Source organism: Heloderma suspectum, chromosome 6, assembly GCF_057233095.1.
Source record: "Heloderma suspectum isolate Gila_16-S chromosome 6, 16-S_ref, whole genome shotgun sequence".
In the NCBI taxonomy this organism is placed as follows: domain Eukaryota; kingdom Metazoa; phylum Chordata; class Lepidosauria; order Squamata; family Helodermatidae; genus Heloderma; species Heloderma suspectum.
This window is the reverse complement of record NC_139463.1, coordinates 83,418,557-83,434,898: the sequence shown is the minus strand read 5'-3', so window position 1 is coordinate 83,434,898 and position 16,342 is coordinate 83,418,557. Positions and strand designations below refer to the sequence as shown.

General features: G+C 45.9%; 1 protein-coding gene across 1 annotated transcript; it reads right to left on the bottom strand.

Moving 5' to 3' along the window:
• Positions 1–405: 405 nt before the first annotated feature.
• Positions 406–3,034, bottom strand: LOC146341563 (olfactory receptor 14I1-like). The gene is made up of 2 exons (XM_084807540.1): positions 3,007–3,034; positions 406–1,394 (listed from the first exon to the last, which is right to left on the bottom strand). Exons 1-2 carry the CDS (start codon positions 3,032–3,034, stop codon positions 406–408), a joined length of 1,017 nt encoding a protein of 338 aa, XP_084663666.1.
• Between the last annotated feature and the right edge of the window lie 13,308 nt (positions 3,035–16,342).

The following is a 16,342-nucleotide window of genomic DNA, read 5'->3' as shown; positions in this document are numbered from 1 at the left end:
ACAAGGAGTTGGCAGTGGCAGGGGACTCCTGTCCCCTCTGCCTCTTAACTTCTCACACTCTCCTGCCAATGAAGGAGAGCAGGAGGGGTTGGCAGATGGCAGCTACAGGAGTCCCAGTCTCTACCTGCGAATGCCTCATTCCCTCCTCCTTAGAGGGAGAGTGTGAGGGGTTGATGGGTGGCAGAAAACTGTGAGTTTCCCCTACTCGGCACATGCCAAGTCTGGCAGGTTTTGGGGTCAGCGAGCTGGCATCTGGTGGGGCCAGCTCATGGTAGTCCACTGAACTCAGGCCTCCAACCAGACTCCACTGCCATCTCTAACTATGTTAGGGCCAGTCTATACATGCTGCATAGAAACACATATAGAAAAACACATTTGTTCATCATGGCACATCTAAACAACTCATCATATCCAGATAGATTGGTTTCTCTTCACTGAAAACTTCATATTCTTGGGAAAGGTGCATGAAATCCCTGTGTGAAATTCAAAACACTTCTTGGACATTTTACATATAGCCCCATGGATTTCTTTGTTTCTCAGGCTATAAATGATGGGATTCATTAGCGGTGGCATAACCGTATACAAGACAGCAGCCATCAGATCCACAGGGGGAGAGGACAGGGCTTCTGGTCTCAAGTAAGAAAATGCAGAAGTTGTAAGAAACAAAGACAAGACAGTCAAGTGTGGAGTGCAGGTGGAGAAGAGTTTATGTCTGCCTTGAGCTGACTGGATCTTGAGTACAGTTGAGAAGATGAATGCATAAGAAACCAATATAAAAAGAAGAGAAGACAAGCCAATAGTAAATATGCAAGCAAGAGCAAGCCATTCATTGACTGCTGTCTCTGTGCAAGAAATAATCCATAATTGTGGGATGTCACAAAAAAACTGTTGTATACTCGGACTGCAAAAATTTAACCTGAATGTGCTTATAGTGTGCACCGTTGCATAGATTGCACTACTGACCCAAGAAGCAGCTGCCATTTGGAAGCAGGCATTCCAGCTCATGATCAACCTGTATTGTAACGGATGGCAGATTGCCACATAGCGGTCATAGGCCATGACAGTGAGAAAAGACAGCTCACCCCCTGCAAAGGTGACAACTAAGAAAACTTGGGAAACACATCCAGAAAAGGAAATCTGTCTGTTATTTGTCAATGAAGCAGCCATGGATTTGGGGACAGTGATGGAGATGTAGCAAATATCTGAGAGTGATAAATTGACCAGAAAGAAATACATGGGGCTATGAAGCTGGTGATCGTAGGCTGCAGTTAGGATAATGAGAATGTTTCCCATCACAGCTCCCAAGTAAATAGTAAGGAACACCACAAAATGTAAAATCTGAAGCTCTCGGATGTCAGAAAAATGCAGCAGAATGAATTCTGTCACTGTAGATTCTGTCAGTGTGGATTGGTTTTCCATTTTTTTACCTTTGGTGGGGGGCCATCTGTGTATGGAAAAAAATCCATGAAATAAAACATCATAAAAAATATATTATCCCCCCCAAAAAAAACCCTTCCCTTTCTCCAGCACTGTGGATGGAAATGAAGGGCCACATTCCTGATGGTTATTCAGAATAAAAGAGTTAAGGAAAAACAGTATAGCCTCCTTACGTTGCCTGCCTTCTTTACGCCAATCAGTAAGAGGTGATATTGGCCAACTACTCACATCCTACTCCCCTGGGCAATTCTTGGTTAGCTCGGTAGCTGTCCTCCCACGTATTACCATGTGTGACTATTGCAATTTCTACTGTGGCCAAGTATGACTTTTTCGCCTTCCAAGACAAATTTATCGTGTGAACAAGGTTTTGGTTGTTGATTGTTGCCTCCTTGCACAATGTTAGAAGGAGCTCTTCCTGGTTTGTGGTTTTAATTCCTTTGTAATGTAAATAAAATGTCATTTCAATGGGTCACAGCTTATACCTTCAGTGCAGATGAAGAGGCAGTATGTTTCAGGGACGTATAAAAAATTCATTTCAATTCAGTTTTGATCAGAATTTAAAACCAGCAGAGAAGTAAAACCCCACAGGAGCTGCCAGAAAAGCCAGGGGCAACAGGGTTGAAAAAAAGGATGTTTAATGCAATAAATGAACTCTGACGAGTTTCCTACCCTCAGGTCCTCTTCAGGGTACTTTGTTAGAATACAATGGATATCATTTACTCCATATTCCCAGTCTCCTATGCTTTGTTCTGATAGATCAGAATTTACCCAGCTTGCACCTCCCAGTCTGAGCATGGACTCAAACACAATCTGTGGTTGAATACAGGCATGACGCAGGTGCCCGATTCAATCCGGGAATCCAGCAGAACCACCCCTGCCTGTACCACCGAGTCCTGCTTGCTGAGCCCCTGCCCATGCTCGACCCTTGCCCACTCTCAGTGAATGGCCTGCACTCACCCTGGTGGCCTCATCGAGCTTCGCGGTCTTCAGTTTTTGAGAAATAAAATGGCAATTGTAAAAATGCACATTTTTGTGAATGCACATTTTTATCAAAAATACATTTTTTTTCACACACACAAATATTAGGGGTCTACGAAACCCCCTTACCTTTGATCCATGGGAGTCTGTGGGGGGGAGGCAATCCTTTCCACCCCCCAGAATCCTCTCCAGCCGGCTCCCCTCTGCGGTGAGTCTATGGAGCTGCCAGCCGGCTCTGGCCACTGGGACACAAATGGCATCAGTGTAGCCATTTGCATCCCTATTCTTTGCAGTAATAGGCTACATAAATGTAGCAGCTGTCATTTGTGTCCCTGCTCTTTGCCATGATAGGCTACATAAATATTTATGTAGCCAATCATGAGCAGGGACACAAATGGCGGCTGCTTTGACAGCCGCCATTTCACTCCGCAGCCCAGCTGAGGAAGGAAGATGATGACCTGACCTGGAACATTACCTGCCGCCACTGGGTAATGTCTGTACCGGGAGGATTTGGGGGGGGGGTGGCGGTGGGGAGGGTAGTCCATTCTGCCACAGACTCCACGGGGTGGATTCTAAAGAATCTGGCCTCACTGGTGTCCATGGAGGATTTCTCCGCCATCCCTAACAAATATACACCTTCACAAAAATGCACATTTCACACATGAGAACCTGTGTGTTTTGAGAAATGCGCATTTTCGTGCAATACAAAGACATGCGCATTTTTGCAGTCACCTTTTTTTTTAATGGCGACTGTGGAGCTCAATGAGGCTATTGGAGTGAGTGTGGGCTGCTAGTTGAGCATGGGAGGAGCTTGAGTGTGGTCCAGGGACCAGGAAGCAGGGGCAGGGGCTGGGCAGGCATCTGGAGAACCTGGACAGGGGTGAGTTTGCACATACATAGTTGAGGACTGTACATTCTGAGCTTGCAATGTGATTTTCAGACACCCCCCCAAAAAAAATCCATATGACAGAAATGCATATGAAAAATGCACATGAAAAATGTGCTGTTATGAAAAATTAGCACAAACACACTTTAATCAATGAAAGAACAATGTGTACATTTGGAAAAATATGCAGAAAAATACAGATGAATATAGATACGGGATGAGATGAGCTTCAAGATGACATCTAGAGAACTTCGACAAGCTCGAGGTATGCTTGTATGCACATCCCCAATAAAAAGAAATTATGAAGTTATGATGAAATAAGCACTCCAATGCATCCCTTTGAAGACACCCCCCTATCTGTGTCTCAAAGCAGCTTGGCTTTGGGGCATACATGTATGGTGAGGTACAGATGAGACAGGGATGCTTGTCACATCTCTCTTGCTCATGGGGAGGTGACATGGGGAGTCCTCCCCTGGCACTTTTTTGTGGAGAAAGGAGTAGAGTTAATTCATGCCCATATGCAAGTATTCTTCTTCAGTTCATTTACTTGAAATTAACTCAGGGGTGGGGGGAGGTGCCTACATTTTCCATGAGAAGTTTAAAAATACAAATCTAAGAAGTGTGTTTAATCTTAGAAATACCTTAACTCCTATACATGGTCACACATTACTTCCTCACTTTCCTGAATAAAATTGTACTTTGAAATCAAATAATACATTTTCCTAATTCTGTGTCGCAGTTGTATACAGAATTAAACAGTCACCCCCATTCAAAAGTTCAGTCCCAGTCCTTGCCTAGACTTTATGTTTTGACTATGCATTTTAAATACCTGAAGAGTACTCAGGCATGCAAGAAAACCCACAGATACAATTTTATACACTCTTACTGTGCAACCCTAGACCTGTCTACTCATAAATAAGCCAAACTGAGTTCAAAGGGGCTTATGGAAAGAGCTTCGTGTGGCGCAGAGTGGTAGGCAGCAGTAATGCAACTGAAAGTCTCCCCATGACCTGAGTTTGATCCCAGCATAAGCTGGTTTTCAGGTAGCCGGCTCAGATTGACTCAACCCTCCATCCTTCTGACGTCAGTAAAATGAGTACCCAGCTTGCTGGGGGAAAGGTAGTTAGGACTGGGGAAGGCAATGGCAAACTACCACCCCACTATACAGTTTGCCAGGAAAATGCTGAGGAAAAACGGTGCCCCTCTAAGGGTCAGTAATGACTCAGTGCTTGCACAAGAGGAACCTCTCCTTTCCTTTTCTTATTCCCAGTCCCACTCCCAGGTGTGTAAAGATCTAGGGATGTACGAAAGTCACTTACCTGGTCCCGTAGCTTGCTTCGCGGTGGGGTTCTTCCACTTTGGTTCTTCCGCTGAAGTTCAGGCCGGGGGGGGAGGCGCCCCCCTCGCCCGGCCAAAATTCAGGCCGGGGAGAAGCGCCCCATCTCCCCGGCTGCGAAATAAAAAAGTGATTTTTTTTAAAAAAACACACACCCGTGATAGGCTACGTAACGATTTACGTAGCCTATCATGGCTAGATTTCCAAAGTCAGCTGTGATAGGCTACGTAAACTGTTATGTAGCCTTTCATGGGTGACTTTGGAAAAAAAAAAAGCACGTACGCAAATGGCGGCGCCCTTATTTTCGCCGTAGTCTACGTAAATCTTTATGTAGACTACCCGGGCCCAAATAAGGAACGCAAATGGTGGCGCCCATGGGTGCCGCCATTTGCGTACACGCTTTTTTTTTTTTTTCCAAAGTCACCCGTGATAGGCTACATAACAATTTACGTAGCCTATCACAGCTGACTTTGGAAATCTAGCCGTGATAGGCTACGTAAATCGTTATGTAGCCTATCACGGGTGTGTGTGTGTGTGTGTTTTAATTCATTTTGTAATGGCAGCAGCGGCAGCCAGTCGGAAGACCGGCCACCGCCACTGCCCCCGCCGAACTGCTGCCGAACCACCGCCGGGACCCACCGCCGAGAGAGACATTCGAGGGAGGTAAGTCCCATCCCGGGGGGGGGGGGGCGGAGAATTTCACCACCAATTTCAGGGGGCCGAATGCGTTGGCATTCGGCCTCCCCGAGATTCGTGGAGAAATTTTCCACCATCCCTAAAAGGATCACTACATTAGTTCAAAGTAAGTCCCAAGAACACAGGTGGACTTGTGACTGAGTGAAGTGGCATAGGATTGCTCTCTCATGAGTAAGTTGCAAATTACTTCCAGGAAGACAATGTAGGATTGCACTGCAGATGTATCAAGTCAATATCCTGTTATTTGTATAGAGTACTAAATAAAGATTAGGAAATTTCAGCTGCTAAGGAAAAACAGTAAAAGGCTTATAGTAATTCAGAATGGATTAAATTTGGACTCAGTTTCAGATAAATCTGCAGAGCATTGTAGTCTTAGTCTGCAATACTAAAGAATCTGGATTCATTGAAGGTAAAATTGAGTTCATAGCCAACTGTAATTCGTTTCCATGCTGGTGAATTTCATCAGCTTCGATAGCAGTATGTATGTGACAAAACAGTCACATAATACCTTGGGATACATTTCTTTTGATACGCAACAGTGTCTTCGCATTCCTATCAACTCTATAAGAACATCAGAAATGTCTCACCTGAACAGATATATCAAAATGTAGGCATCAAATCTGGATGTCTGTTTCTTCACTATATTTCCAGATTAAACAGAAGGTCTGGGTTTGTTGCAACCCAGGTTCAGCTGCTTGCATTCCATGCATTTGCTAACCTTTCACTGAGACTTTACTGCATCACTGAAAGGTGGGGGGGTTTACTAATCATCACTTGGCAGAGTACAAATTTGCAGCAGTACTCACATCTTCCCCTGTCTTCAAATGAGCTGTCTGGGGCAATTAGAAGGTGGTGATGCATGGAAGAGATTCACCTATTTGTGTTCTTTTTGATGTATCCAGGTCAAGGACTTCCTCTCCAGAGATCTTGCATACCAGTCCTAACAGAGAAAACCCAGAGAGAGAAATTAAAATAGATCAATGCAACTTATCTCTCAGGAACTTCAACAAGAGCAAGGAGTGACCAATTATGGTGATTCAATTGGACTTGTTAGGCTTAATTCACCAATAAATTGCATGTCTACCTCATGCATAAGGAGAATTAGTTCCCTAGGTACTTTGTTGTTGGCCAACAGTATTCTAAAGGGAGGGAGGAGGTTGCCCTACATTCTAGGAGGAAGGGACAAAATTGGGCTGCCACAACCCCTTAATCAATCTGAGCCAAGGGACACTCAGACTTGCAGGACACTCTTGAGGCTTAGGGAATAGAGTTTCAGTCCACCATATTCCCAAACTTCAAGCCTGAAATGTTAAACAGTGGCAATTAACCAAAGAGAACACTCTGGCTTTAGTACTAAGGCTCACTTGGGAGGAAGCACAAGCAACTCTTGAGTCAGCTGTCAATTTTATTTAGATAAGAAAAGGGGAGAAAGGAGAAAAGGAGTTAAAATCGATCGAGAATCACAGTAACCTTTGGAAACAAAAGTTTCTTACAGTGCCTCCCCCTGCTTTTGACTTTTCCACATTTTGTTGTGTTACAACCTGGAATTAAAATGGATTTATTAGGATTTCTTGTGAGTGATCTACACAAAATTGCCTGTAATGTCAAAGTGGGAAAAAATCTACATATTTTACAAAATGATTTACAATTTTTTTTAAAAAAAAATAAGTCTGGATTGAGTAAGCATTCACCTCCATTGCTGTGAAACCCCTAAATAAGCTCTGGTGCAACCAACTGCCTTCAGAAGTCACATACTTAGTTGAATGGAGTCCACCTGTGTGCAATTCAAGGGTCTTATGATCTCAGATTAAATACACCTGTTTCTGAAAGGCCCTGGAGTTGGCTGGAGATAGGTATGGTGGAGAAATTTGAGAGAGACTAAAATATGCTTGAATTTCTAAGGATCTGACCTGAGGAATCTGCTGTGGAGTGACCCCCTCAGGCTGCGCAGTGTCCGTGGACTTTCAGATGGCTTTTGAACTTTCCCAAAACTTACACATATTTATTAGTAGGAAAATATGTGCATTTCTTTTGAGAAAAAGTTGAATGGAATGGGGGATAATTTGCTAAATGTTACATACTATGGAAAATTATGTAAATATTTATGTAATTATTTGTATATTTTTCTGAATTACAAAAAACCCAAAAAACTTGCATCTTCCAGTGGGAGGATGATGGAACAAAAGGCACCTGACAATTCTATAGATGTACAAATTGTGTACCTTCTGTGCTGCTTGACTTCCGCAGTTTGCGGCCAGTTCTCTGTACTGTCATTCGCAAGCCCAAGGAATTCTCCTCTTTTTCTTCTGCTCCAAAAATTACAAAGATAAATCTGTGCCGACAGCTGTAATTCTGCATAACTTCCGTAAGAACAGCTATTTTTTGTAGATATTTATGTATTTATTCCCCTGCCCTGAGACATGCAGTAATTAATTTCAGCCGAAACACTTCCTCCTCCTCGGGGTTTCCCAAAACAAGGCTGCCCCAGGTGTGCCTGAGTGATGCACTCTTTGTTTAAAGCAACACTGTTAGAAAGAAAGAAAGAAAGAAAGAAAGAAAGAAAGAAAGAAAGAAAGAAAGAAAGAAAGACAGACCTTTTAAAATGACCATGCCGGTCTGGAGCCCTGCACGAGTATTATTCCCCCTGCTAGGCTTTCTATTTCCACATCCAGCATTGTTGGTGACGTTGTGAGGCTAAAATGAAGAGGAGAACCAAGTCTGTACATGTCTACTCAGAAGTAAGTCTTACTGAGTTCAATGCGACTTACTCCTACACATATCAGCACCCCACTTGCCCCCAGCTCACCTCTGTATTTCCACATCGAGCTCATTAGCAAACCTCCTGTTAATTATCTCACTGGGTGACTTTGGGCTAGACTCTCACCACTACACCACACTTCTGTTATGAAACTCATGAAGAAAAAAGAGTAGAAATGTACTTACCTTTCCGTGGATTATGTTTATGGTGGGGGGGAGGCATTCTGTCCCTCCCCCGGAATCCTCAATGGGGGGGAGGCGCTCCGTTCCTCCCCCCCGGAATCCTCGCTGGCCAGCTGTGCTCTGCAGAAGCTCTGTGGAGCAGCCGGCCAGGCCCAGGCCAGAGCCGTCTGCAGCTGGACTTCTGGCCACAGAGGGCTCTGGGTAAAAAACAAAAAACCCAAAGTACTGCGTTCGCAAATGGCAGCGACTACGGCTGCCGCCATTTGCGTTCCTTATTTTTGGCCGTCTTAGTCTATGTAAATATTTATGTAGACTATGAGGGCGAAAATAAAGGGGAACGCAAATAGTGTAGCGGGCGCTATTTGTGTCCCTTTTTGATTCACCAATTTAGCCTATGTAAATATTTAGGTAGGCTAAAACGGCAAATCAGAAAGGGACGCAAATAGCGCCCGCTACGCTATTTGCGTTCCCCTTATTTTTGCCATCTTAGTCTACGTAAATATTTACGTAGACTAAGATGGCCAAAAAGAAGGAAAGTAAATGGCGGCGGCCGTAGCCGCTGCCATTTGCGTACTTGGATTTTTATTTATTTTTTACCCAGCCATGATAGGCTATGTAAATCTTTACATAGCCTATCACGTCTTGAAAAACAAAACAAAAAACAGAAGTCTGCAAATGACAGTGGCGGCAGCCGGTAGAAAGACCAGCCACCACCGCTGCAGCCACCACTGGAGCCGCCGCCACCTGGAAGATCCGCCCCAGGTAAGTCTCGTCCTGGGGGGGATCCGCGGTGGGGGCGGTGGGTGGCAGGCTGTTCCACCTCAGATTTCGGGGGCCAAATGCACTGGCATTCGGCCTCACCAAGATCCGTGGCGGAATTCTCTGCCATCCCTAAAAAAAGAGACAATATAATGGAAAATGCTTTCTGAAGCAGTCACAGTTCACTTGTACAAATGCAGCATGGAAGATCAGCAACCTTCTCTTTGTTTGAATAAAAAAAACACTCTGCACAGGCTCAGGGAATGGACAAAATGAGGAATAAACATACCAGGGAAAATGAAGAACTGTATACTTCCATTATGTGTGTGTATGTGTGGGGGAGATTCTCTCTCAATCCAGCTGTTTCCCCTGAACCCCCCCCCCATTCACCCAAGGGTCTTCTGAGATAACGAACAGAAGGTTTGCTAATGAGCTGGATGTGGAAATACAAAGCTGAGCAGAAGAGAACCAACTCTGTGCATGTCTACTCAGAAGTAAGTCTTACTGAGTTCAATGCAACTTACTCCTACACATGTCAGCACCCCACTTGCCCCCAGCTCAGCTGTGTATTTGCTGTGAGGTGTTTATGGGGGGCTTTTCATTCAAACAAAGAGAAGGTTGCTGATCTTTCCCTTCATGCTGCATTTGTACAAGTGAAGTGTGACTGCTTCAGAAAGAACTTTCCATTATACTGTCTCTTTTTCTTCATGATGAATGTCATAACAGAAGTATGGTGTAGTGGTGAGAGTCCAGCCCAAAGTCACCCTGTGAGATAACTAACAGGAGGTTTGCTAATGAGCTGGATGTGGAAATACAAAGCTGACCTGGGGGCAAGGGGGGTGCTGATATGTGTAGGAGTAAGTTGCATTGAACTCAGTAAGACTTACTTCTGAGTAGACATGCACAGAGTTGGTTCTCCTCTCCATTTTAGCCTCACAATGTCACCAACAAGGCTGGATGTGGAAATAGAAAGCCTAGCAGGGGGAATAATACCACGTGCAGGGCTCCAGACCGGCATGGTCATTTTAAAAGGATCTTTCTTTCTTTCTTTCTTTCTTTCTTTCTTTCTTTCTTTCTTTCAAACAGTGTTGCTTTAAACAAAGAGTGCATCGCTTAGGCACACCTGGGGCAGCCTTGTTTTGGGTTCACCCACCAGGAAATGCTTTGGACAAGGAGGGAGCTCTACAGGCAGGAGCTGTCTAACGTACGGATGGCAGAGAATTGCGCCACGGATCTTGGTTCCGAAATCTGCGGCAGAACTGTCTGCCGGCCCCCGCATCCCCCGTGGATCCCCCCAGGGCGAGACTTACCTGGGGAGGATCTTCCGGGCGGCGGCAGCTCCGGCGGTGGCTTCGGTGGTGGAGGCGGCTGGTCTTCCTATCGGCTGCTGCTGCCGCCGCCATTTGCAGTCTTGTTGCTTTGTTTGTTTGGGTTTTTTACAAGATGTGATAGGCTACGTAAGTCTTTACGTAGCCTATCACGGCTGACTACAGGGTTGCAAATGGCAGCGGCTACGGCCGCTGCCATTTGTGTCCCTAGCAGCCAGCGGCTGGATGTCCGGCTGCTGGCGGAGCCGGCCGGCAGCTCCACGGAATCCCCATGGAGTGGAACCGGCCAGCCAGGCCCCCAGTGGAACCCGGCGGAGACAGGTAAGGGGACTTTTGTACATCCCTAGTAACACAGGGAATGACATATTTCTAGGGATGTCAGAGAATTCCGCCACGAATCTCAGGGAGGTCGAATGCCAGCACATTCGGCCCACCAAAATCGGTGGCGGAATGGTCTTCCCCCCCTGCCCCCCCAGGACGGGACTTACCTTGGGCGGCTCCGGAGGCGGTTCGGCAGCAGTTCGGCAGCGGCTGTGGCCGGTCTTCCGACCAGCTGCCGCCGCCACCACTTCCAGTTAAACAAACAAACAAATGAAAACGTGATAAGCTACGTAAAGATTTACGTAGCCTATCACAGCTAGATTTTTTAAAAACACCGTGATAGGCTATGTAAATGTTTACGTAGCCTATCACGGCTGATTTAAAAGAAAAAAAAGCGCGCGTACACAAATGGCGGTGCCCATGGGCGCCACCATTTGCGTTCCTTATTTTGGCACATCTTAGTCTACGTAAACATTTATGTAGACTAAGACGGCGAAAATAAGGGGAACGCAAATAGCATAGACGCTACGCTATTTGTGTTCCCCTTATTTTTGCCATCTTAGTCTAAGTAAATGTTTACGTAGACTAAGTCGTGCCAAAATAAGGAATGCAATTTATGTAGCCTATCACGGATGACTGCAGGGATGCAAATTGCGGCAGCTATGGCCGCCGCCATTTGCGTCCCTGCTAGCCAGCGGCCGGATGTCTGGCCGCTGGCGGAGCCGGCTGGCAGCTCTGCAGAATCCCTGTGGAGCGGAGCCGGCCGGCCAGAATTTCGGGGGGGGGGAGGGACGGAGCACCTCCCCCCCAGCCAGAATTTTGGGGGAGGGACGGAGCGCTTCCCCCCCACTGTGAATCACCCCGTCTAAAAGATAAGTGACTTTCGTACATCCCTACATATTTCTGTCTGATCTGCAAAGGGGCCTGCAGGAAGTCCTTCAATGCAGGTGGGGGGAGTTTTACAAGAAATAGGCTTGTGATTCCTGTGGCAGCTAGGACAGGCAAAAGCAGAAAGAGATTAGGGATGGTGTGCATTCAGAGGCACCTTATGGTGATAGGTGATGCCTGAGGCCCCCTGAACGGGTTGTGCGGCTTGGCGGGGGGATAAGGGTTGCCTGGGAGACCAACCCTCCTCACTCACCCAGGTGTTTGGCGGCACTGGGAGGGGGTGACAGGGGAAGTTCTACCTTCCCCAGAAGGGGCAGTCTAGGTATGTCAGAGAATTTGGCCCCCCGAAATCTGTGGCAGAATGGCCTGCCCCCCTCCCCCTGCGGATCCCCCCAGGACGAGACTTACCTGGGGCGAATGTTCTGGGTGGCGGCAGCTCCAGCAGCGGCTTCAGTTGCTGCGGCTGGTTTTCTGACCGGCTGCCACTGCCGCCATTTGCAGTCTGGAGGTGTTTTTTTTTTTTTACAAAGACGTGATAAAGATTTACGTAGCCTATCATGGCTGGGTTAAAAAAAAACCCGCTTCGGCCGCCGCCATTTGCGTTCCTTATTTTTTGTCGTCTTAGCCTACGTAAATATTTACATAGACCATTACTGCAAAAACAAAGGGAGAATATTTACGTAGGCTAAAACGGCAAATCAAAAAGGGACGCAAATAGCGCCCACCACACTATTTGCATTCCCCTTTATTTTCGTCGTAATAGTCTATGTAAATATTTACGTAGTCTAAGACGTCGAAAAATAAGGAACGGAAATGGCGGCGGCCGTAGCCGCCACCATTTGCGTACATGTTTTTGTTTGTTTGTTTACCCAGAGCCCTCTGCGGCCAGAAATCCGGCTGCGGACGGCTCTGGCCTGGGCTGGGCCTGGCCAGCTGCTCCGCAGAGCCACCGCGGAGCACAGCAGGCTGTCGAGGATTCCAGGGGGGAGGAATGGATTGCCTCCCCCCCCATCGAGGATTCCAGGGGGAGGGACAGAATGCCTCCCCCCATCATAAACATAATCCGCAGAAAGGTAAGTAACTTTCATACATCCCTAGGGCAGTCTGGAAGGGTGATGAGATCGATGCCACCCCTCAGGCTGGGTGTGTTCTTTTGCCCGAAAAGTGCCACCATGTCGCTGGTATAGTCAGGTGCACATCCTAGGTACCCCTTTGCAGATATTTTCAATAAACGTGGCCTAATTTACAACCCAAGCCTTGCTGTTTAACTCTTCTTTGACCCTTCTCCGCTTGCAATGAGGAACACAGAATGTGAATGAGTACTCCATCCAGTGGATGGTTTTTTTTAGCAATCCTATGTTAGATAGAAAAAAACTGTCCTACAACTCCTATCATTCCCCAGTGAACCATACTGGCTGGGGAAGGCTAGGATTTGGGGGGGGGGTCTTTTTCATCTCCAACCATGCATAGGACTGTACTTTTAATGGCTTTACTTTCAAAACCCTTTGTAGCCCATTCATTTCTATATGTATCTCTCATGGGTGTATTCTTGTCAATTCAGAGGGAGAAATGAATCATTCAAAACTCATTCTTTGTGCAACTAACTAATTTTACATTTTTCCCAGCTCAAGGCTTCTGAGAATATTACACAGCTTTGAGAGGATAATGCAATATCCTGCCTTCTATAAAAGAACGAGAGCTCCTTCAGAATCAGAATACATCTTTTCTGAACCTAAAAACTTCCACTTGTACTTACTGTGTTTCCAAAAGGCTGCATGCTCATGGCTGCCATTGCTGGGGGGGTGGGGGGTATGTGTACAGGATCTATACTCAAGCCAAGCTGCTTCCTAATGGAGGTAAAAACCATTGAAGTAATTGCTGCATGACATTTGTTCACATTAGTTGCCCACCCCTGATCTAAGCCAATGCCATCTGCATGTAACTCAGTTGGAGTAGGGATGTTCTACATCATTTCTTTTTTGCTTCATGGATCTTCTGGTGGATGCAGTGGCAAACATATTTGCATAATAAAGCCCTGTATTTCCTCACCTTAATTGCACTGTAAAACTCCAACAGGCACAGTCAATGAATTGCCTGCCCCCCTCCCCTCAACCCCAATGCAAACAGGATCGATTTCCTTTCCACTGCTTACATGGGACTGCACTTTCCAAGCAATTCAGAACATCTCAATATATTATTAGGTTCCATATGTTTCTGTGCCATGGAATTGCTAGAAAATGCCTTTGGATGCTTGTGTGTCATACTTTGGATAAACCACATTCCACACAATAACACATTCAGGTGTTGCTGCTTCTACATTGTTAAGCATGGAGAGAGCTGGGTTGGATACAGTGCCTGTTTGGCTTCAATAAGAATTGCAATTTCACAACTACATTTTCAAACCATACCTACAGCATTCTTGGATGGAAAACATAGGCAGCTTCCAAGAAATCTATAGCTCTGTATATTGTCAGGAGTGCCCTAGCTGCCTCTTAAAGTCCCCTCCAATAGCCAACTCAAGACACAGACGAAAGGGCTTCTTTCCAAGGCTTTATTCCTTTACAACGTAATGACTCTTTCAGATGCTAATTTCCAGCAACTAAGCAAGGAACTGCACTGTGGTAGCTAGCAGAGTAGCCTAAGCTCCAGGTAAGGCAGTTGGTCCCTGTTTGAAGGAGGAGAGCAGGAAAACTCTGAACTTATGGGCTATGGAGAGGTCCTCCCTCTTACCTGTGGGTCCTCGAGACATGACCATTGTCGTAGCACCAAGCAGGCACAGTGCCTCCTCTCGGCACCCTCCATTTGGCGCCTCTCCCTGCATTGGCGCCAAGCGTCCACCAACACCCCATCCCCCGCTCTTTCACTGCCAGGGTCACTATCTCTCTCAGGAATGCGAGCAGGGGGAGCCTCTCCCTCTAGCTGCGCCTCTGAGAGATGAGCGGGCTCCTCTCCCACGGGTTGTTGCTCTTCCTCAGAATCAGAGCTGCTTTGGGGCTCTATGGGCTCAGTTTCCATCCTGACATATATGTTGCCTGGGAGAAGGACAGGGAGAGGACATCTCATATTATTTATTGTGCTACACTTTCCACCAAAACCTTAGCGAGGGGGTTCTTTGGGCAGACCTTCCCATCTTTGGAGGGCAAAATGATCCATGTGAAGAGTTACTGGTTTCTTTCATATTTCAGTTCCTTTGTTATATATAAAACAGCTTTGTTTGCTAAGAGAACTGAAGCATATTTGTACAGTCACTATGAACGCTATCTCAGTTGACGATGTGGGTGATATTTAGAGATGTGCAAACCCAACCTAGATTGGGTTCTCCAGGAGCCGGTTAAGTGCCACCCCTGTTCAAGCCCTCCCCCAAGCCACACTGGAGCCCCCACAAGCTCGGCAAGTTGGCCACATTATGCCTCTAATATTGTGCAGATTAAGCTTTCACAGCCCTGAACTGCACATATTTAAATATGCACATTTTTAAGCTCCCTTTTTCTCCATTAAAAAAGGTGACAAAGCAGCGGGCACTCGCTGAACGGGTCAGGGTGAGTCCGGGAGGGCACGAGCAGGGATGAGCAAGGGCAGAGGCCCAGCAGGCGTAGTCTGGCTGGGGGTTGTGGGCAGGGGGGCACCGACTCCCAGACCCAGCCTGGCATCTGCAAGATCCCTAGCGATATTAACCTGAGTCATGTTTTCTGTTCTGTTATTTGATGTTATAAGTTATGCTATTTGTAATGGCTATTAGTCATATACAACAAAATGCTTGACCTATGCTATGCATACACTGCCCCACTTCTACTCCTCTAACATGATGTCCCCTTCCTGCCTCACTCCCACATTGCCCATCCATTGCAGTCTTGTCTGAAGAGGGGAAGACTGCAGAATGTGTGTTCCCCATTGATCAGGAAACCTGATTGCACAAGCCTCCTAATAAGGGTGGGAGAACCAGTGATTTTGGAGCTCACCTAAAGTCTTGGGAAATCACTTTGAAGTTTACTTCAGCTTGCTCCTTTTTTTTGTTTTTGAGCAGGTTTTTGGCTTGTTCAAATTGAAATGGTGCACATTTCACATGACAACACTGTGAATTTCTTTGCAAATTTGTCAAAAGGGCCCACTTTTCCCCAATTGACTGAAACATGAACATTCATATGCTTTTTTAAAAAATGCAATTTCACAGGGTGCATTTTTTGAACATGATCGCAAATTCAGGACTCTGCAAAGAATTCTGAACACCACCACCCCTTCATGTAAGGGATAGTGAACAGGAAGCATTTGCATGGTTTGCAAACAGAAATTAAATTCTAGAAATGATCTAGTTCCAGATCACAAGCAGAGTTCCTGAATGTTCAGCAGGGTTCACATGTACAAACAAGCCCTCCGTGCATAGACAGCATGGTGGATGAACCCGCTTGGGAAATGTTATCAGGGGCACGGCCAGTGCCTAATTCTCTCTCTTGATGTGATCTTCACCTTATGCAGAGAATAATGTCCCAATCAAGCTTTTTCCCCCATAGTCAATATCACAGGGATTATTCTTTTACCATGTCTTAACAGCTGTTACATTATCTCCTACCACAAAAAGGGAACATTAAAAAAAACAGTCTCTGAATCAGACATGAGCCTTAGCATATGGCCTATGCTTCACTTAAAGCAAGGCTGTAAAAGTAGGATGTGTAGTTCACAATAAAATTGTGAACTATTTTAGAACCAGTCTTTATTTGCAGCACAGAAACACATAATAAAGAAAACACATCCATGATGTCACACCTAAAACACAGA